The sequence below is a fragment of the Spermophilus citellus genome (assembly GCF_964194105.1).
Source record: "Spermophilus citellus genome assembly, chromosome: 4".
NCBI lineage: Eukaryota > Metazoa > Chordata > Mammalia > Rodentia > Sciuridae > Spermophilus > Spermophilus citellus.
In genome coordinates, this window is record NC_138185.1 from 204,232,300 (window position 1) to 204,254,461 (window position 22,162).

General features: G+C 36.0%; 1 protein-coding gene across 18 annotated transcripts in view; it reads left to right on the forward strand.

Annotated features, from left to right (window-relative positions):
• Nucleotides 1-22,162, forward strand: part of NRXN3 (neurexin 3) — a gene marked incomplete at its 5' end in the record, with an annotated part of 1,519,183 nt that overhangs the window by 1,462,024 nt on the left and 34,997 nt on the right. For 13 of the 18 annotated variants that reach the window (XM_081291921.1, XM_081291923.1, XM_081291922.1 and 10 more), the window contains one exon: nt 4,325-4,403. In XM_081291921.1, coding sequence (XP_081148047.1) covers nt 4,325-4,403 — 79 coding nt within the window. Of the gene's footprint in view, nt 1-4,324; nt 4,413-22,162 lie in introns of all 18 variants that reach the window. The other 5 variants (XM_081291913.1, XM_081291914.1, XM_081291912.1 and 2 more) reach the window with 1 other exon arrangement.

The following is a 22,162-nucleotide window of genomic DNA, read 5'->3' on the forward strand; positions in this document are numbered from 1 at the left end:
AAGAGTAATTTTCAATCAATTCAAATTGCTATTACTTAGGATATGATTCTAAGCTGTTCACCGCATCTAAAAGCCTTGGCTCGTAATTTTTTACTTTTCTAGATGTCAGGAACAGAAGCAGAAAAAAAAGAAAATTTGTATATGAACATTCTGAATCCTGAGTCCTTTTCTGAATTATGCCTGATACTCCTGGCAGAGGAAGTTCCATTGAAATGACACAGGCATGGCAAATGTTGGATGCCAAGTTCTTGAAGAAAACATTGCTTCCTGCCCTGGGCAAGGAGAGATTGGGATGTTTGCAATTACTTTGGGAATTTCAGTTAGCTGTAACTGAATGGTGATGGTGAGGTTTAAAAGGCAGAAAGGAAGGGGCTGAATCATCTAAGGGCCACACAAATTGACTAGGTCTAGTGCCATTGGAAATAGATCATGTCTTTATCCCTCCTTAGGGCAAGGGCAATCAGAAATGGAGCATCAGCAATGGACAGTTCTAATAATGAGGATGAATCATAAAAGTTGGAGTACATGGGCAGAAACAAAATTTAGCAAGTTAGGAGTCACACCACACTTAGAATGACTGATTGATTGACTGATAGGCTGATTGATTTAGTTATTTAGGGAAGGAACTCACGCCTCACCCCATCACTTTCTGGTTGTAAGTAGAAGCACTCTGCCTAGAGACAGACCTGCTCTTAACACACTTGGCTACACTGCCACCTATTTAACCCTCTTTGAATCTAGTCACCCTTTATAGGAACTACTGGTAACACTGAGTTCTGTTGCCTGGGAGGAAAATTATAATCATACATAATAGAAGATTAGCAGAAAACGCACTTCTTAGAAGCTAAGCATGAGAGAATGAGAGTCAGAAGGTTGAGGTCTGCAGGGGAATTTAGGAGCTCATCCTTCAGGTGGAACTGAATGGGGGGAAGGAATAGGAGAATAGGAGAGTGGGGCCATCAACAGTGTCACCCCAACCACAGGAGGAGAAACTTGTGAAATACAGAGAAGGCTGAAAGATGCTGAGAGGAAAATAATATATCTTCTTTCATTCTTGGAGTCCAGTGCTTTTCCTGAAAATACATTTGCATTTTATATTCTATTCGTAACAATGAAGATGTCTCTCTTAGGATTGAGTCAAAGCTCCAGTAATATGATATAAATGTATGATGTGATTTCCATTGGAGTCACACATTGTTGCCATACATTTGCTCAATGGACTTTTGAAACATTATTGTCTGACCTTTAGTTCCTGAGTGGAGTTCACTGATTATTACCAACTTTCCAGTTTCTACTCAAAACTAGGGGCCAAAGACAAGGGCCACTCTGCAAGGTCCTTCTAGTCAACTCATTAACAATTAATTTCCAGTTGAGTATATTTTGTAAGTGTACTCTCAACATCTTTTTAATGACCCACCCCATGAAGTTTCTCAGAATCTTTTTTTTCCTAATTGTTCTTCTTCCATAAAATGTTAATGCCCAACATAATTTATATATTTAGTTATGCAGCTGTGGTTTTTGCGGGGGGTCACAAATCATTGCATTAAGATCTGGACCCCAGCCCAAACTAATTTTTACTGCCATAGAGAAGCATGCTTTAAAACTCTTGATGATTGTAGCTCTTCCAAAATGATGTTTGCTTCTTATAATTGCTTTTTTTTTTTTTTGGTACCAGGGATTGAACTCAGTGACACTCCACCAATGAGCCACATCCCCAGCCCTATTTTGTATTTTATTTATTTAGAGACAGGGTCTCACCAAGTTGCTTAGTGCTTTGCCATTGCTAAGGCTGGCTTTGAACTAGGGATCCTCCTGTATCAGCCTCCCAAGCTGTTGGGATTACCGATGTGCCACCACACCTAGCATAATTGCATTCTTTATTTGTACAGTTTCCATTTATTTCCTTATCATTTACTTTCCCTAAGTAATTGGAAGTAGAGCTGCATAGGGCCCACATACAGCAAGAAGCATCAAGGGGTGCTTGTCCTTTCTCCAACACAAATAACTATTCCCCAGAATATGACTACCAGCTGCAGCTGCCAGATCTGAAACATACAATTCAGAGGTGTCTAATTGAAAAAGAAAATAAAGATTTGTTTTTCCTGCTAAGCTTAAGGAGGAGCTGGGTGTGAGGTATATCCCTGTCAGATGTAGAATAAAGATTGATAAAGTAGTTTAGGGGACCTCTCCACTACTGCCAGTGAGATGAAATGAATTACCTAACATGGTTTCTCTGCCATTCTTTCCTGTGCCCAGTAATCTGACAGCTAGCATATCTATATAAAAGAGGATGTTTTCTGGAAATATTAAGCATATGAGTTGTCACCTGCATTCACCTGCTAGGGCTGCTATAACAAAGTGCTGTAGACTGTGTGGTTTAATCAGCAGAAATATATTTCCTCACAGTTCCAGAGGCTAAAAGTCAAAAAGGAAGGTGTTACAAGCCTTGTCTTTTTGTGAGTCCTCTCCTTGGCAAATAGATGGCCATCTGTTCCCTGTGTGTTCATGTGGTCTCACCCCTGTGTAAGTCTGTGTCTTCATCTCCTTTTTTTTTATAGGTACACCAATCATATTGGATTAGGGCTCATCCTAATGAATTCTTTTTAAGCTAATTACCTCTATGAAGCCCTATCTCCGATACTGTCACATTTTGAGGTACTAGTGGGTTAGGATTTCAACATATGAACATAATTCAGCCCATAATATCATATAAGATGAGGTACAAATAAGACTCTCGTGAGTCACAAATACGCAAGTTAACCAAGATGTTCCTGTTAAATGCCCTCTATGTTTCTCACTGGGTGAATGTCTTCAGCAACTCAGGTAACCTGTGTGACTTCCATTCACTTTCAACATATGATGCTCATTCTGTCTCAAAGGATGGTTTTAGGAATTGAGTCTAATTAATTAATAATAGCTAGAACTGATAAGTAAAGATACAAGTCAAGCATGTAATTGGCTTATAGTAATTGGCTTATAGTAATTGCTCAGTAGTCAAGGAGGGACCAGGTATGGTGGTACATACCTGTAATCCCAGTGGCTCGGGAAACTGAGACAGGAGGATCGCAATTTCAAAGCCAGCCTTAGCAAACTTAGGCCCAAAGCAACTCAGTGAGACCCCCATCTCTAAATAAAATATAAAAAAAAGGACTAGGGATACTGGCTCAATGGTTTAGCAACCCTGGGTTCAATCCCCAGTACCAAAAAATAGATAGATGGATGGATAGATAGATAGATAGATAGATAGATAGATAGATAGATAGATAGATAGATAGACAGACAGACAAAGCAGTTTCTTTATTACCTATTTCTCTGGAATATGAATCCAGAATACAGTAGACTAGAAGTAATACTCAGAAAACCAATATTATTAACATGAAGAAAGAAAAAAAACTGTTCTTTTATTGAATACCTACACTTCAGTCTCCTATGTACTCATATACATAGTAAGCCAAAAGTTTATTTTTTGCATAAGATTTGTAGGTCATTCATTCATTCAACACTATTTTTTTGTGCATCTAATATGTACCAGGTACAGAAAGCAGTCTTCTCACCTTCTGTATGGCAAGGGCCCTTCTTACTTTCTATACCCAATGTCCTCTATGGTTCCTATAACAGATTAAAGATTCCCTGGCATTAGAGAGTTTCTGCAGAATTCAACAGGGAAATTTTTAAAAAAAGGAGAAAGGTCTCCAGTTGAACTATGATTCTTGGAGTCTAAATTTGTTCTGCTCTCTTTGGAGCAGTCTTACCTGAGTCCAGGGGCTGTCGTGCTGTATCACTCTGCTGGTCCACATTACTAATTCAGCTAATTGCAGCAATTATGTGGAAGAATTGCTGCTAGTGAGAGAAGCCATTATGCTACTCCCGAACAGACTGCATTCCACAGTGTTCATTAATTATTCCCGTCTACAGATTCACAACCACCAAATCATGCACTAGAGAATGCACACCATATGCACTGAGACCCTCCTGGAGTCACAGTGCATGTCTGTGTTGGATTGATTCTTTTAGTGCCCATCTTCTGCAACAGTCCTTGTCCTGTCCAGATCCTCACCTTTGAAATTAGAGTCAGGGTGCATGATGTGATTTACAGAGAAGGGACAGACCTGAGTCTTCTGGAGCCACACAAACTGTCTGGACTATGGAGAAGTTAAAAATTCTCCATCCTGCAGCATGGCCCTCTTTAGAGGAAAGAAACAGCAGTAATGATGGGAGGTGGGACACTATAGCAAATCTTTGATAGCTTCATGGATTTTCTTATTTTTCTTCTCTCTTCTCTCTCTTTTCTCCCACCCCATCATTTGCCCTTTAACATGAGCAGCCAACCTCAGATGACCTTGTTTCATCTGCTGAATGTTCAAGTGATGATGAAGACTTCGTTGAATGTGAGCCGAGTACAGGTAGGTCAGGTCAGTCTTGTTTTGCTTGCTTTCTTCTTCATTTGCAAAAAAATAATACATACATATATGTGATTATACATGTGTTTTAAATATATTATAGTATGTTAATGTGTGTATTTTCTATATCTATATATGTATAAACATGCATATATAAATATTCATGTATAAATAAAAGCATCACATCCCATGGAAGGATCCCAGGGAAATTCAAAGTCCATTGATAGATAAAGAAAAATTCCATGGTAGACAACCAAACTTCGGTTGTCAGATGCACAGATTAACCACTGGGACAGGAAATGTATGGCAGCCAGTGTGCAGCTATGAAATTGACAAGGGAGTAAGAGCATGAGGAATTCCATATTGGAATGAGATCAAAGAAACCTGAACTCAAAGTGGAGCCATGGAAGATTGACAAATATCACTTAAACTTCATGAATTCTTCTGAGCTTAAGTAGCAAAAATAAATAAGTCAAAAGTAAACCACGCATTTTTTTTCCATGGGATTTCAACAGCAGTTAACATGGTATTAAATTTATACTAATTTTGTTCATTATATGTCTAGAGAATTTGTACAGCAATATAGTATAGTAAGTACAAAATTAGTACTGAATCATGCCATGTCAACAGCTGCGATGCTTCAAAATGTATCTTCCAAGCCGAAGTTGAGTAGACTTTGGTAATTTTGGATGCTTTAATATGTACCTCATTTGGACCCAGATGCATTTTGATGTTTTATGGTCTTATTTTATAGTGAGATATATATGATATAGTGTCCAATAGGCAACTGCAGACCCTAATTATTTCCTATCAACTTTCCCAAATCGTCTGTTTTGAGACTTACTCTAAATTAAACATTTATATGTATATAATAGAGAACAGATATCATCGAATTTCTGTGTATGTTTAGTAAAATTAAAAGCCTGAGGGTGGATCAGGATCTTATTTCTGCAAAAGCTAAAAGAAAGAAATAAAATTTTCCATTGGTTCTTTGGATTGCTTTAATTTTATTTTCCTTCTCTTTAAGAAAAGGCAAGTCATTATTTTTTTTTTGCTAATTCTAGAGAAATTTAAGTTTCATGAAAAGTAATATGTCAAAAATAAAAATCGTATATTCCTTACCCCAAAATTATTGATTTTAAATTTTGTTGAAGCCTAACTTCTTGGTTTCTTGCAAGTTGCTTTGGATACAGGAAGTTCTGTGGGTTTTATCCTTAGTATTACCCAGGGACATACCAATAATACATTGGCCTTACCATCCTGGAGTAATTTGTTCCTTAGCTGTGTGGAGTGAAGACAAATGTGACCTTGTTAGAGTTTTTCAGGTTATTGGGTAATAATCTCTATGTGATAACTAAGGTTTTTAACTCTAAAGGGCAGATATATCCAATCCATACGAGATCATGACACCAAAGTTTTGTTTGAAAATTAATTCATCTATTCATTCAATAAATATTTCTGAACAGTAGGCAGGATATAATATATCTCCAGATTAGAGTCCTTCCTATTCCAATACTTTCATGAATGAGCTGTCAGAAAATAAAATAAAGAATTTTGCTATATAAATTACCTCTCCAACATAGTTCAGTTCAACAAATATTTTTTGAAACCTAGCTGTGTCTGTTAGACATGTGCTAGATGTTAAGGACTCAGATATGAATCCAACATTTTCCTCAAAACATACGCAAAATGAACTGACTAGCTAACCAATCATATAAGATACTTAGACTTTAATTAGAATTCTCTGTTTGTATCCTTTCTCTGATTTTCTTCCTTTCTTTTCAGTAATATGTGTATAAGCAGCAATGTTTATCCCATCTTTAGAATATAAGCCATAACAATTCAAACTTTGCCATTCTGAAATATTATCACCATCTTCTCCAAAGAACTCCCCCACAAAGAAGGTCATCTTCACATGACCCATGTCATCAGAGAGAGAGGGATTTTCCAGATCTCAGGTTCACAAGTTGTACAGTTCTCAGGCTTTGTGTACATAATACTATTTGATATTGAACTTGAATAGGCCCAAACTTGATTGGTCCCAGACTAAGTTCATTTGATTTTTAGTGGCTGTACATGTGTTCCAGCTCATTGAAATGCAGAGAACAAAAATTCAATGCCAGCATTCCTTAAGGAACATGGGGCAGTTGGGGAGAGGGAAACAATTTTTTAAATAATCTGTTGAATTCTGCAAGGGAGCACAGGAGGAAATGTATTAAGTGGGGAACCCTGAAAGAGTTAACACGTAGCTCAAATAAATTTATTAATCCCTTCTGCCTGGGATAATTCAATTTATCACATTTGAAAAAATGAGCACTTTTGTGTCCTAAATTTATTTTTTTCTATAACATATTCCTGGTGAGCGATTTGGACACACACAGAAATACATCAGAAGCATTTTTAAAACAGGAGACAAGTATCTCCATTGATGCAGAGACAAGAGGTTTGCCCTAAGGACCAGATTAACACTGGTGAGGGCTACCACTTTAGGATTATCAGGCCTTCTTCTATATCGAATGAAAGCTACCTCCACAGCCTTCCCATTTCTCAGGAACAATATGAATTAAAATCAGAAACATTACCAGTTTTTGGAGGCTCAGTGGGCACTGCCTGCACAACAATGGATAGTGGTGACACTTACCTAACTTTGACATAAATTGTTAAGCCTGAAATTCTATGTGAACGGTGAGATGAAAATTCTGGTCTTATACAGCCTAATTCATTGCTTCAGTTTCTAAAATGTTATTCTCTCCCAGGCTTGTTGCTTGATAGAAATACACTACATTGGCTAATTATCTAGCCCTTTTTCTATCATACTTAACCTTATCTTCTCTCAGTTAACGAGTTTATTATTTTTTGTTTTATTGTGAGGTGTTTCAAGTCTACACATAGTTTCCAGATTTATTTAGATTCACTTGAAACCCTCACACTTCATACATTTGGGCAGTTGAGTGTATGGTCCAGTTCAATAACTCTTTTCTTATGGACATCAGGTTTTAAATGAAATGATTTTTCTAAATTTGTTTTCCTTACATCAAAATGAATTTTGTTGCTTCTGGTTTTGAGTCAGAGGTAAGCAGTCCCCTTTCATACCTAGAACTCATTTAGGCACTTAGGGATACCCATGGTTTGGTATAGTTTGATTAATTAAATCATGTTTAAGGATAAGTGTTTTTTGGAGCTTAGTTAACATTAGTCTAGAAGCCTTATGAATCCAGTAGATGTGTATTTTTTTTTCTGGAAAATATGCAAATGAGTTAAAAATCCTAAACCATGAAAGCAAGACACAGAATTAAAGTTCAATTAAGATTTGTTGACTGAATTAGTTTGAATCTCAAAATATCTCATAATCTCAAATTAAAATTGGAGAACATTTTTTCTATCTCTAACTTCATCTCACCATAAACAGCTAAACTAAAGTCTATTGAATTAATTTAATGTCAATGATTTTGTGCAACTAAATGTTGTCCTAACAAAATCTACATTTCTTCCACAAAAATAAATGTTCTTCTCTCTTTTTTCCCTATCCATTTTTCTCTGGGAATTTAATTATTTTAGGAGTCACAGATATGATTGCATTTTTCTGAATATGTGCTTTAAGATTCCAGAATTGAGCCTTTTGACAATAAAACCAAATGAAGCCATCTGCATTCAGTGAAAATATCTAAAATATTTGAGTAATTACTATCTATCTAAAATTGAGGGTCAGGATTTAACTCTTAATTTATAAATGTTGACTGGGTTCCCCATAAAAGAAGTCAGTAATTAATATTTCAAATTTTGCCTTTGCATGCAAACACTTTCCTTCCTAACTTCACTTCTACTTATACTAAATTGGAAAGTGAGCTCCTACTGTATTTCATTGTCCCTCTTATGGGTCCAACAAGAAAAAGATAAACAGTAAAGGGCTCCAATAACTATCACGAAGTGAAATTCTCTCATGAGATAAGGAAGCCAAATAACAATTAAGATCTTTAACAGGTTCACATTTGTGATCTAAAATGTGGTCATGAATTCTGAAATTCAGAGAAATTGATGACAGTTATTTTTAGTTTCTTCTCACCCTCTCCTACCTCTCACTGCTACTAATATTCTACCTTTGGAAGCAGAATAGCATCAAAACAAATATAATCTTAGATTACTTTTTGTACAATTATAAATTATCAATTTCCCAGAGGTTACATATGTATAGTCTCAATAGTATAAAAGTCTTCATGACAGGTCTGATAGAACAGATTTTAAAAAATAAATAAATAAAAAGAAATATCTAGGACGCCTAAGAAATAGGCTTAGAATGACTTAAATACCATATTGATTCATCCAGCTGTTATCTGGGAATACATTTTTCTGGTTGTCAATTAACCAGCCTTTTTGCCTTTGCCTTTGTTCAGTGTCCTTTAATCAAATCTCAAGGGATAGCACTTCCACCAGAGACAGGCAGTGAAAGATGAAACACATCCATCCATCGATAGGGTTGCACTGAACCCCTTTTGTAGTGGTTGGTTTGAAGGAAACGCTTAAACTAATAGTAGTAAAAGGAGACCACAAAATAATTACTATTTCCAGAGTGGTTCTCAGATATATTTTTACTACTCAAATCTATAGTCCTAGCAGTTTTATTTAGTGTCATTGCTACTTTGTTCCTTTTTGTTAGCACTGTTACAATACCTAATGCAGATTAGGTGAAATTAGAATTTAGCAGAACACCAGTTACAGAGCATGTTTGTAGTTGTGTTTTCCAGGTGAACTGGGTTCTTTGTCTTTATCAGTTTGAGATGTCTCACTAAGGTACTTCCAATATCAAAATCTGGCATTGAGTTTTTAAAAGCTCACCAAATGAGAGTTTTATTTACTGGAACACGGTAGAAAATGCAGTTTGAAATGTTAAGACAAAAATAATTTCCTAGTGACAGATAAATAGAAATAGAGCCTTATTTACTAGAATCTGAAAGTGACAGAAGAATAAAGGTGCTGATCATTGGCCTTCAATATATTTGTGATCTTCTTTGTTTATATAAATACATTCTGTCAGATTAGTATCTCCAGCAAGTCAGAGGGAAGTTAGCCATCTATAAGTCTTTTTTACAAAGAATTAATTTATTCATTTAAATTTAGAAAAAAAATTTCTAAAAATAAATTCATGATTGGTAAATAGAACCATGTGTAATTTTTGTCAAGTGGAGTAGAATATGCCTAAGTGAAAGGAAGTTTGGAGCACCACCATGACTAGAATTTCACATTGAAGAGCTCAGAACCACAAATACTTTGAATAAAGAAAAAAATGAAAATAATCTGACACAGTGTTTTAGCTCTAGAAAGAGCAATAGAAATAGTGGGAAAAATGACTTAATTGATCCTTGACTGTGGACATTAATCATTTTTGCATTTGAGTTATAACAGATGTCCAATGTACACAAAAGCAAACAGTTGCTTGCATATTTAGGTCAAGGCTAAATCCTATCAAGTTTTGAATTGCTTTCGTTGATCTATAAATTATTGGAGTATATTCATGGGACCATAGTGTTCCCAATTTTAATGCTGTAATTTCTAGTTTCATTCATATCACATTTTTTATATCCCAATACTTCTACTTCCCAAGTTAATTTTTAAGCCATTGTAGTTAACTATGTACTTTTTAAAAATCCTAAATGGTGAAATGCTTTGAAAGTTAGAATAAGAATAGAAATGGAAGTATAGGAAACTTCTACTAATTGTTTATTACCCTTTAGGCCATTGATAGCTTAATAACATTGATGGTCTACAGGTCAACGGTTATTATGTAATTCATAAGAAAAATAACCAATTTAATTTAAAACTATAAAAATGAGAAAAACTTTTTATCCAACTTGATTACTGAAGATGTTTTTTTTATGTTGGGGAGGAAGGCAAGGGAAGCAATGAGATCCATGTGTGACTGTAAACACTTTGATCTGAAAGTTGAATATGTCATTTATTTGCATAGCATTTTTGTGGAACACCTATGTGTAGGCATGGACTGGGTTCTAGCAAAACAAAACTCAGTAAGAGCAGACTCCTTCCTTCTAGGAATTTACAGTCAATTATTAAGGCAGGTAGAAAAATAAGGGGAATAAAGGAATGAAGGAAAAGGAAGAGAAGAAACAATATGAACAATGAATGAAAATGCCTAGAATACTATCAGAACTCTCAGGAGAGTCCTTTAACTCATTGAAGAGTACAGGCACAAAAAGAATCACAGAAGATGCCAACCACAGATAGATTGAATTCACACCAAAGAGCACACTTCTGTATCTTGGTTCAGGGGACACAGAAATTTTCATTTATTACAATGGAAACATTAGTACAGTTTAGTGACAAACTTTAATTTGAATAAATATATATATATATATATATATATATATATATATATATATATATATATATATATATAGTGCCAGGGATTTTTTAGACAAAAGATGGGCATGTTTAGAGCAAGAACTTCAAACCAAACTCATGAGAACTTCCTGTTTCCAAATGCTAATGCAAGAAGAAAATAAGGAATAGCTTAATGAAATCATTAAGTCCCCCCAAAATAAGTAAGTAAAGAGGGATTGGGTTTTAAAGAATCATTTTTATTAGTTTCCTTTTATTGTTTATGTTCTGAATTTTTTTCTCCCATAAGTCCCAAATATAGGTACTGTGTGTGTATATACATATATATATATAAAATGTGTGCATAGTAAATAAATATATAATGCCTGTCACTCCATATATATGTAGACACAGTATAAATGGTACTAGACTAATATAAGCAGAGATTAACAGCCCCTGCCATCAGTCATGTGTTTACACAGAAATTCACACCATCATTCTTAACCAGCATCGGCTGACATAGACATGCATGATAACTGTTTTAACGTGGCAAACAAAGCATGCTAACTTTTATTTAGGTTTTGTTTTCTTCTTTATCATAGTTATAATGGTGATTCCATAATTCAATTATCGTTGGGAAGGGTGGAAAGAAAAAATTATACAGATATATCTATATATATATGCACATTCCTGTGTGCATATATATAAATAGATATTTATCTTGTATAGATTTTAAGAACATTTTCTGTTGTTTCACCTCATCTTGTGCCGCATGAATTTTTGGTGGTTCAATTTACTTTGTTTTATTTTGATCCATATTTAGTGTTTTGGTCATTATGGCTATTTTTAACTCATTGCTATACTTTTATGAATAATTATGATCATTGTTTTTTTTTAAAATACTGACAGATATATAGACATACAAATCAAACAAGGCAACAAAATCTTTTCTTGCCATCCTAATCTTGAATTCCTTCCCCTTCAGCATATCCCTCCAGTATTTATCTCAAAACAAATCCCAACGAAACCCAAGAAAGTTGTGTACAAAAGAATGAAATACTGTGTTTTCCTCTTCTTCCTTTTATGCATATTTTTCCTTTTAATTTCCTTCCTTTCCTTTTTTTATTTTCCCCCATATCTGCACAGGCCGCTTGCCTTCACTCTTCCCCTTATGACCATGTAATTAACTATAAAAAGATGAGCAAATGAGCCAGAAACAGAAGTCAATAAAAGAAAGAAAAACACACAGAAAACAACAACTGAGAAACACACCCCTTTCCACAGATTTCAGATGGCATAAAAAGAATTTTATTGCAGATACAGAGTATATGTTGTATCTTTTTTTTTTTTTTCTGGACACACCCAGGATCATTTGTGTGGCATGCAGTGACAGTTTTGTAGCTAATCAACTAACCATGGCTCCATCTCCAGTGCATGGGCTCTAATGACGCCATCTTGTGTTTCATCCAAGTGCCACATCCAGGCTAACCCAGCAAGTTCACTGTATGAGTTGTGGGGATAACTTTCTTTTATAGTTACAATTTCATGGGTTCTCTTTTTTTTTCCATTGGGTCATGGCAGCCCCAAGAGCTGCTCCTGCAGCATCTCTGTATGGTTTTGTTTGTGTATTTTCTTTCCTTGGCAAAGCTGTCAAGCATGTGTCTCTTGTCTGGTCCATTTGTCTTGCCATCTTGTCTTGGAGTCCACTGTTGTGCTGTCATTCTGTGATTCTGTTCTCTGTTTGTAATATGTGGTTTGAAATCCTCTGCCTTTATTTCTCTGTCTCCTATTGTCTCCACTTTTAACCCTACCCCTAGGGAACTTCACAAAGAAGCAAAACAAAATTTCAGTTGAATTCTATGGCTGACAACTGTGGTTTGCATCTGGAAGTCATAAGTTGCTCTTTTACCTAAGGAGGCAAAAATGTACAGTGGGAAACTAATTAATATACCAATAATAAGAAGTAACCCTTGTTGATTGCTTTGGCATGATTAAATTGGCTTAACTGTTAAAGGGACTTCACAGAAGAGCTAATTTAAAAAAAAAAGTTTTTCTAAAATTGATCAACTTTCTTGTTAGAACCATTTCTTCAGAAACAGATCTACAGAAGATTGTTTTCAGAAAATGCTAGTAAGGGAACACCATCACACTGCTATTGAGATCAATGCCTTTTCCTAATTTGGTGAGGAATCTGTGGAAATCTGCATGTGTTTTATTATAAAATTCATTTATGTTTATGTATTTTAACATAAAATATGAATATGTTCAGCAAGGCATTAAGGAGGGGAAAAATCTTCTTAACTAACTGGTTCTTTCTTCATGCATATTTTGAGGTAAGATTATCTTTTGATCTTTCTGAATCAATGATGCATATTTTATTTCATTTTTTAATTCATGGAAGCATTAGAGAGCCAACACTTTAAGTTGAAGCTAAATTATTTTTTTCTCATTCTGAAGAAACTGACATATGCCATAAAATTACTTCTGAGAATAGAGTCTGAATTTCTTGAGCTAGAAATGGGAGAAAGTACTCAGTTAATTGTCCAAGTGCTGGATTGTACCTGTGATTATCCAAGCAACATAATGCATTACTTGGAAAAATTTGGTTGGTTTGATACTAATATTATGAAAAGGACACCGCATAACAATTTCACTTCCTTAATCATGGGGGCCGAGTAAGGGAATATGAAATAGATAGGAAATGGGCAGTAGGTAATAGACTATTAGAGATTGTCCTAAGATTAAAAAGTCCATACTTTAAATCTGGAAAAGAGCAAGCATATCAAGGCACATGCTCATGTCAGGGTAGCTCTTTATCTAAAAGAGAGGGAAAAGGCAAAGCAAGAGGAAATGATTCAGGCAACGTGAGCTAAGCAGAATTTCTCATGAAAGAGGGGAGACAAGGAACAAAAAAGAGAGAGGGAGAAAAGGAAAGGAGAAAGACAGGGAAGAAAGGATAGATAGAAAATAAGAAAGTATAGATATCAACAACTTCCAGAGCATAGATAATAAAATACAGTAAAATAATTAGGATGTGATAGATAATAAAACACAGTAAAATAATTAGGATGTGATAAGTGGAAGTCTTTATTATCTGCCCTTTTAATATAATTTGTTTGTAATTATATGTTAATTTTTTTCTAATGTCCATGTTTTAAAAACCACTTTGCATAATACCTAAAGCTGTAGCTTTCAGCTGTCAGAAACTGGCTCAAACAGCACTGGCCTACCAATGAATTCACTGCCAGATATTTTATTGAAACCTCTTTTTGAGGTATGAGGTAGACACTAGAGGAGTCACCTCACAATTGAGAACATTGGTATTCCCTTTGCTTTTCCAAGGTCAAATACCTGCATACATAGAACATAGGTAAGATTCAAATGCAATGCTGATTAGAAATGGATACATTTTCTTTCTATTGCAGTGTGCACATAGCATCAGGCTTAACAGGGAATTAAAGTGCTATGATCTGGACTCATCATATGCGCTTTCATAGAGCTTAATGAGAGTAGATCTAACTCATGGTCCCAAGGAGGTCCTTGCTTTAGAGACCTGCATAAAATGGAAGTGATATTATGTTATAGTTGTGTTGGTGGAAAATGTAGACAGTTAAACAGAGACAGGACTCCTTACATTCTATAGGTAAGTTCCATAGGAGTTATGCCTGTCTTCATGAGGACATCTGCTCTGATGAACTTTGTGTCCTCAAAAGTTGCCAGATAAGTGCATGGTGGCATACCCCTGTAATCCCAGTGGCTCGGAAGCAGAGGCAGGAGGAATGCCAGTTCAATGCTAGCCTTAGCAAAAAGCAAGGTGCTAAGCAACTCAGTAAGATCCTGTCTCTAAATAAAATACAAAATAGGTCTGGAGGCATGGCTCCATGGTCAAATACCCCTGAGTTCAATCTCCAGTACCAAAAAAAAAAAAAAAAAAAAAAAAAAAGAAAGAAAAAATTGCTAGATAAGCCTTCCTCCCTAACATTGAAGATGAACAGGACGTTTCTTAGATTCTCAAATTCTATGTCTTAAGCTTTGGAAAGATTGTAGTAGATGCATTTCTTAGCACCTAATTATAATCTCCAGCATGATTCCATTATTCAGTTGTTATGTTTTTGTAACTTTTAAAATATAATGAATTTTATTTAGTTACAGTATTTGATGCATGTTAATTAACCAGCTGCACTGTGAAATATGTCAATGCCCTTTGCTTGCACATTTTCTCATAGAGTAAACTAGTATATTAACATTTAAAACAGCATGAAAACCATTATGTTGCAGAAAATGACTGCAGCTTTTAAAAAGATCATTTTACAGTTAGATACTTAGTCATTGCTTTGTGAAAGCATCAGAAAGATCTGGGAATTAAAAAGGAAAGTATTGGGTTTATTAGCTCTCCTAATTTGACAAGACAGATTCTCTGGTCAGTTTCTGATAGAATATTTAGCCTTAATTTAGTATGAGATTTAGTTGCTCCATGGTCAAGTTTTCTTTGTTTGTATCTTATTTTATTTTATTTTTTTATTTTGTTTTGAGGTGCTGAATTTATTTTTGTTTTGAGGGCCTTGCACATGCTAGGCAAGCTCTCTACCACTGAGCCATATCCCAGGCCCCTCCTGTGGTCTGATTTTACAGATAGTATGTTTAATACTGAATAAAGTCTCCTAAAGTGATTTATAGGCCTTCCCATATAGGTTTACCACTGTTGTAGTTGTTCTTTCATCCATTGAATATTCATTAAGCACTTGCTAGAGTTGGCTAAGTCTTAAGTACTTTACTTTTTTTTTTTTTGGTACTAGGGATTGAACCCAGCAACACATTTCCACTTATGTTCTTAAAATCTTTAATCCTCACAGCAATCTTATAAGGGTCTACTATTATAATCTCTGTCTTAGGGATTTACAAACCATGGCACGGAGGAGCTAAACAAATGGTTGAAGTCACAAACTAGGAAGTAAAAGAAACAGAATTAGAATCCAAGGCACCTGTTTCCAACCCACACACTGGTCACTATGCCATGTTGCCTCTTGTGTAGTCCTTACTTTCCACTGACCATTTATATAAAAGAGCTATCTTCATAACAATGAAAGGAAGCTTGTGTATTAAGCATATCAAGTGGTCAGAAAATATTTGCTAAGTAGGCTAGTTATTATGTATCTCAAAGACTTCAAGGACCTTAATTTGCTAAGGTTATGAGATCCTTCAATTATGATTCATCCAAATGGTTATTGCAAGTTACTCTGGTTTCTGGTGTGGCAGGATGGTTCTGGCTTTGAAGAAAAATACCACCAGTTATGTGAAGTTTGTCTTGCTTGATGTCACCTGTGTGATAATTCATGTGCTGGAAGTTTCTGGCTCATTAGTCACTATCGCTCCTCCTGTTGAAAACATCTGATCAGATGGCAGCCACCTCTAACTGAAGTTAACATTCCAAGAATAGAGGCTCTTAGTGAGAGATTTGGTAAGAAGCTGCATTTTCTTTATTTCAGAAATAATTATTGGAACACAGTGTTTTAGATGTTACAACTAATAGAAAGCAAAACAGCAGCAAGAAGGAAAAACAGTGAACATATATCTGAGAGAATGAGCTTTCTTCCTTGGACCCTTTCTGACATCAGTGTCTATTAGAATCCTACCCATTTGTTTATTTTTCCCCTTTGTTTCTCACTTCCTTGCATTAAATATCTACAATGACAGTAAAACAAAATCAAACCAAACAAACAAAACTTTCAGAGGCTTTTGCATGCAAGAAAGGAATCTTAAAAGGAATTATAAAAGGTGAACATTTGCAAAAGGAAAGCATCCTTTCAACCACGTTTGCTGTGGCTAGAATCTTCCAAGGAGTGTGTGGTCTGCACAAGCATTTGAGGGGCTCATTACAAGTTATCAATCCTGACCCATCCTGAAGCCAGATCCTACCAAGGAAATTTTGTACAGTTGAAAATGATTGAGTACTCTCTGTCCTTGGCTTGTCTTTCCATCTTAACTTTGAAGCACAGAGACCTCTTTTATTACTAAAAGATGAGAGTTGACAATCTTGTATTGCCAAGCATTCAAGTTTCTCAGAACAATCACAACAGAGCAAAAGTTGGCAAATATTTTCTGTAAAGGGCCAGAGAGTAAATATTTCAGACTTAAGGTCTTATAGTCCCTACCATAACTACTCAGTTCTGCAGTTGTAATAACACGAAATTGGCCGCAGATATACATTAATGAATTGGTGTGGCTGTATTTCAATGAAACTATTTACAAAAGCAGATGTTGACCTGGCTCTGGCCACAAGCCATATACTGCTTATTCACCTAGATCATGATAGGTTAGGTGTCTGTAGTCTTTTTAACATTTTTGTTTTAATGGCTGAAGCCTTCTTGCCCATATTATCATCACTCCTAACAAGTGTTTGTTGAGTTTTTTCACTAGCACAGGCAAGCACATAACATAACGTAGGACATGTTTAAAGTTGTTGCCCACCATTGTTTTACATGTATCCTTATCCCAGTCTTGAAATGTGATTATGGCGTTTTTCTGGAAGAGTCTGGCCCTTCCATTTGCAAATCCATCTTTTGAACTCTCTGCCTCTGCTGGGAAGCTGCATCTCCCCTGCTTACAGACCTCTTTTGCAGTAGCTTCCTTGAGCTCCTGCCCACATGCTGTGTCACATCCTAGTAATTCTTCCCCAAACCTTGACTGTGGGTTATGGAACTGACAAATGTCTAAATGACTGAGATATGATATTTGCAACCCGCTGAGAACCTCTTCTTTCCCTGTACTCTTTGATTTGTAGCTTTATAACTTTTGTGGGGAAAGTGAGAAAAACATTCTTGGTGACACAGGCAGTGAATGGGGAGGACAAAATCAAGGAGGCACAATATATAGGACTCCATTTGGCCTTGCAAACAAAAGCATTTATTTATATCTTAGCCCTCTGAATGTCCTAGGTAAGGGATTATACAGTATGGTGCAGGAAGGAGCATCCTATGTCCTGAGGTGAATAATGTGTTCTACCACCTGGCAGCAGATTAGACAGGAACAGGCTAAGAAAATACAGGTTCAAAGCCTTATTTAGCATTGCTGTGAAAATGGCATTTGTTGCTTAAGGATTTTATTTTATAAATTAGTGCTTAGTCTCTTTAGTATCTTATCATTAGAAGTCTAAGGAGAGGAAATAGGAAAGACTTGTATATGAACACTGGGTGAACTACAGCCAGATCCTAATGTATTCCAACTCCAGGGGGAGCATAAGATGAACATTGGGAGCCAGGATGCTTGTAATGACATTATGAGCTTGCTCCATCAGCAAGACCCCTGCTGTGCTTTTGTGCCTGGAGTTATAAGGCTCTGAATTATATAGAAAGCAAAAAGCAAAATGAGAAGATGATACCATGAGAAAAGAAAGATGGAGCCACAAGGGGGGTCTGGAGCGGGGGGAGCAAGAGGTATAAGGATTGGCCTTGAAAATTTCCTAAATTGGAATTACTATTTTAATAAGCCTCTGAGATAAAGGAAGCCGAAGAAAGCAAGCGTGAAAGAGACCATCACAAGCAGTACTGAGGGCCTGAGAATAAGAAACAGGATGAAGCTTCTTGGTTCCCATTATACTTGATATCACTTGGCATGTCACCATGTGGCTGGTTGGTTTATTTGCTTATTAGTTTGTCATTAGTAGCTTTCCTATAAAGCAGAGGGGTAAACTCAGCCTCCAGGACTTTGTAGAGGTAGTCAACTAGGTTTAATGCAACCTGGTAAACTATTAGCACTACTGGTAAATTATTGTGAGGTGCAAAGAACATGCCTTCATTTAATGACATTCAAATTAAATAAATTAAAAGAACAAAAATTAAAACCTGCTTCATGAAGGTCAGAGAAGGCACAGCAATGAGACAGAAAATGTTTTCACTTTCTACCCTTTCAAATTTTTGGAAGGATTTGCTCTCAGTAAAAACCCTTGCTAACGTATTACATCATTGAAGACAATGCATTTCAAATTAACCCCAGGAATTTCTCTTCCAAACTCCCATAAAGTTAAAACAATTTGTTTTCATCTTTTTTTTATCTCTTATTATGATTTTGAAGTTCATGTAACTTTATAACTGTAAGCTTGAGAGACTTAGAGTTTATTGTAATGGTTTTGGTTTAGGTAACACATCCCAAATCTACAAAGGTAAATTGGTTTGCTCAAGGTCACGAAGCTCATGCCTGTTAGAGTTGTAATTAAATCCCAGGTGTCCTCAATCCATAATCCATGCCATTTTACCGATACTGTGTATCAAGTTTCAAATAAAATGCCCAAAGATTTTTCTTCTAAACAGATGTGGCATCCATCACAATATGTGTGAAAAACTCATTATCTTTCCTTTACTGGTCAGTCATACTTGCCACATGAGAGGGGACATCATCGACCCTCTTAGGGATCAAATCTGCAACTCAATATTTCATCAGTCACAAAAGAAACTGAGAGATTATAGACAAACGGTGAACCTATTAGTGGAGACAAGAAGTCACTTGTGATTCTGTCTCAACCAGCATCTGTTCTTGTCAGTGATGCTGCCTATCTGCAGAGAGGACAGGTAGTTCCGTAAGCTGGACCACTGGTTCTCAGGTTTCAACTCACACCAGATCCAGGTTGGGCCAAAGTTTCCTCTGATCCACTAGGCAAAGAGAAATGTGAGGGCCATACAGCAAGTCTCCACCAAACTTAATTTACAGAATTGCCCTGCCTTGTGACACTGCATCCTGTGTTTTTTGATGTTTAAAATCAAACATCTAGAAACCAGAAAATTAGAGATGTAGAGTGTTTTTTATGTTGCCACAAGAGATTTAGTAGATTTTGAAGATTGGAGACTTTTCAAAGTCTCAAATCTGTTATGAACTATTAAGATCAAGCCATGTATTTCATCAAGGTACCAGGAAGTTACTAAACACCAATCACCAATCACTTAGTAAGTATTAAAAAGTATTTAAAAATTTTAATCTCGGTAAGATAAAGACATATAATAGAATGAGCAAATTAAAAAAAACCTAGGATGAACATTATTAGAAGGCAAAGATCAGTTTGTAAACGTAAATATACTTGATAATAGAAACTTTAAGTACTATCTAGAAAGATAATTCATGCCTATAAAATTCAGTCTGTGTGCTAAATCTAGAGAGTTTTATTTATTTTTATTTTTTTATTATACTTTTTTTTAATTTTTATTGTTGGTTGTTCAAAACATTACATAGTTCTTGATATATCATATTTCACACTTTGATTCAAGTGGGTTATGAACTCCCATTTTTACCCCGTATACAGATTGCAGAATCACATCGGTTACACTTCCATCGATTTACATATTGCCATACTCGTGTCTGTTGTATTCTGCTGCCTTTCCTATCCTCTACTATCCCCCCTCCCCTACCCTCGCCTCCCCTCTTCTCTCTCTACCCCCTCTACTGTAATTCATTTCTCCCCCTTGTATTTTTTTTCCTTTTCCCCTCACTTCCTCTTGTATGTAATTTTGTATACCCCTGAGGGTCTCCTTCCATTTCCATGCAATTTCCCTTCTCTCTCCCTTTCCCTCCCACCTCTCGTCCCTGTTTAATGCTAATCTTCTTCTCATGCTCTTCGTCCCTACTCTGTTCTTAGTTACTCTCCTTATATCAAAGAAGACATTTGGCATTTGTTTTTTAGGGATTGGCTACCTTCACTTAGCATAATCTGCTCTAATGCCATCCATTTCCCTGCAAATTCTATGATTTTGTCATTTTTTAATGCAGAGTAATACTCCATTGTGTATAAATGCCACATTTTTTTTTTATCCATTCGTATATTGAAGGGCATCTAGGTTGGTTCCACAGTCTTGCTATTTATTTTTTTCTCATCTGAAGTCTTATGGAAAAGTAGAAACAGTGATTTTGCAGAGCTGAATTAGCCTCCTTTTGAGCTAACAGGATCTATATACATGTCAAGAGAAAGTCAAATACTGTAGTCACAGCCCAGATGAGGAATGTGAGCTACTCCAAAGGCAATTACAGAATTTGTATGGACAGTTCTCACATCCTCTCCCCTTTTTCTTCTCTTCTGTAATCTATACCAATAGTCTTTGCTTCCTGAAATTATTATCTAACCAGTGAAAATATGACTCTTCATGTAGTCTAACAAGGAATCATCCTAAGTTGTCTGTTGGAAATCAGAGATTTAGAGTCCTGGATCAGGTGTGAGGATTCTATTATGAATACCAAACTCAACAGGGATAATGTCTAGGTGATGGCTGATGAGTGGTTTTTATTCTGTTATTTATACTTCAAGCCCTCATATAGAATATATATTACATTTATCATCAGAAAGAAGGGATATATGTTGGTTTTAAAATGTAAAAGACTGCATTAGGCCAACAAGGAAAACCTTGTAAATTTTCAGTTCTAAGAGCTCTGCCACAGTGGTAATTAAAAGAAAAAAAAAAGTGAATCTTTCCTTTCCCATGAATTGAGTGATGATGTAAGGTCTTGCAAGGGAAGCTGCTGAAAAGGTTTGGAGATGATGCTGCCGATGATGTGTAGGGCTCTGTATGACTGAGCACACATTGCTTCCTTCAGGTCAGTCCTGTTCATCAACTGACAAATGGTCCATGGACACACCAGGTGGTCATATAGTAGAAGTGGGTAGGAGATACCCTGTAAATGACCCATGACTAGAAAGTTTAAAATCTGTGCTTGGAAAGCATAAACCCAGATGGGACATGACATGGCCTTCAAGAGACACTTGGGAAAATGATTGATTTTTTAGCCCAGCCTGGAGTGATGTGTACATCCTCCGTGCCTGGCTACCCCTTATCTGTGCATCTGCTTGTTAGATGTAATAAATGGATGAAAGGGTACAGTTGAGAATGAGTAATTAAAAACTTTACATTCCTGTCTCTCTACTTCCCTTTTTCCTCTTCCTCCTCTCCCTTGAAAGGATGTCCAGAAAATTAAGCCAGCTGTAGATTAATTGACACTCTCTTCCATGTAGGGAACATCTGTCACTGTAGCTACAAAGACCATATTAACAAATTAAAGCATTTGACTACCTTGAACACAAAAGAGTGCATCAGTGGTCTCTTCCGCCATTTAGTTTATTGGGGTTTTTGGTTGTTCTTTTTGTCACGTGAAGTGTATGACTGTAGTCCATCCCTGAAGCTGTGAGATCTTTTAGCAGATGTTGTTTTCTACAACTTTACTGTTTCCCTTGTGGAAACGGGAAACAGCCCTCAACAAAAGCAATTTCGGAGGAGACAGAAAAGGTCTCCATCACAAACGTATTTTTAGAAACAGCTGGTGAAACAAATGGTCCAAGTGTGATGCCTGGAGCATCGCTATTCAAACAATAGGGTTGTTTAAAGATAAAAGCAGCCACTTCTAAATATCAGCACTATTGTGATTTCTACACTTTCATTTAAGAGATGGGAGCGCCTGCT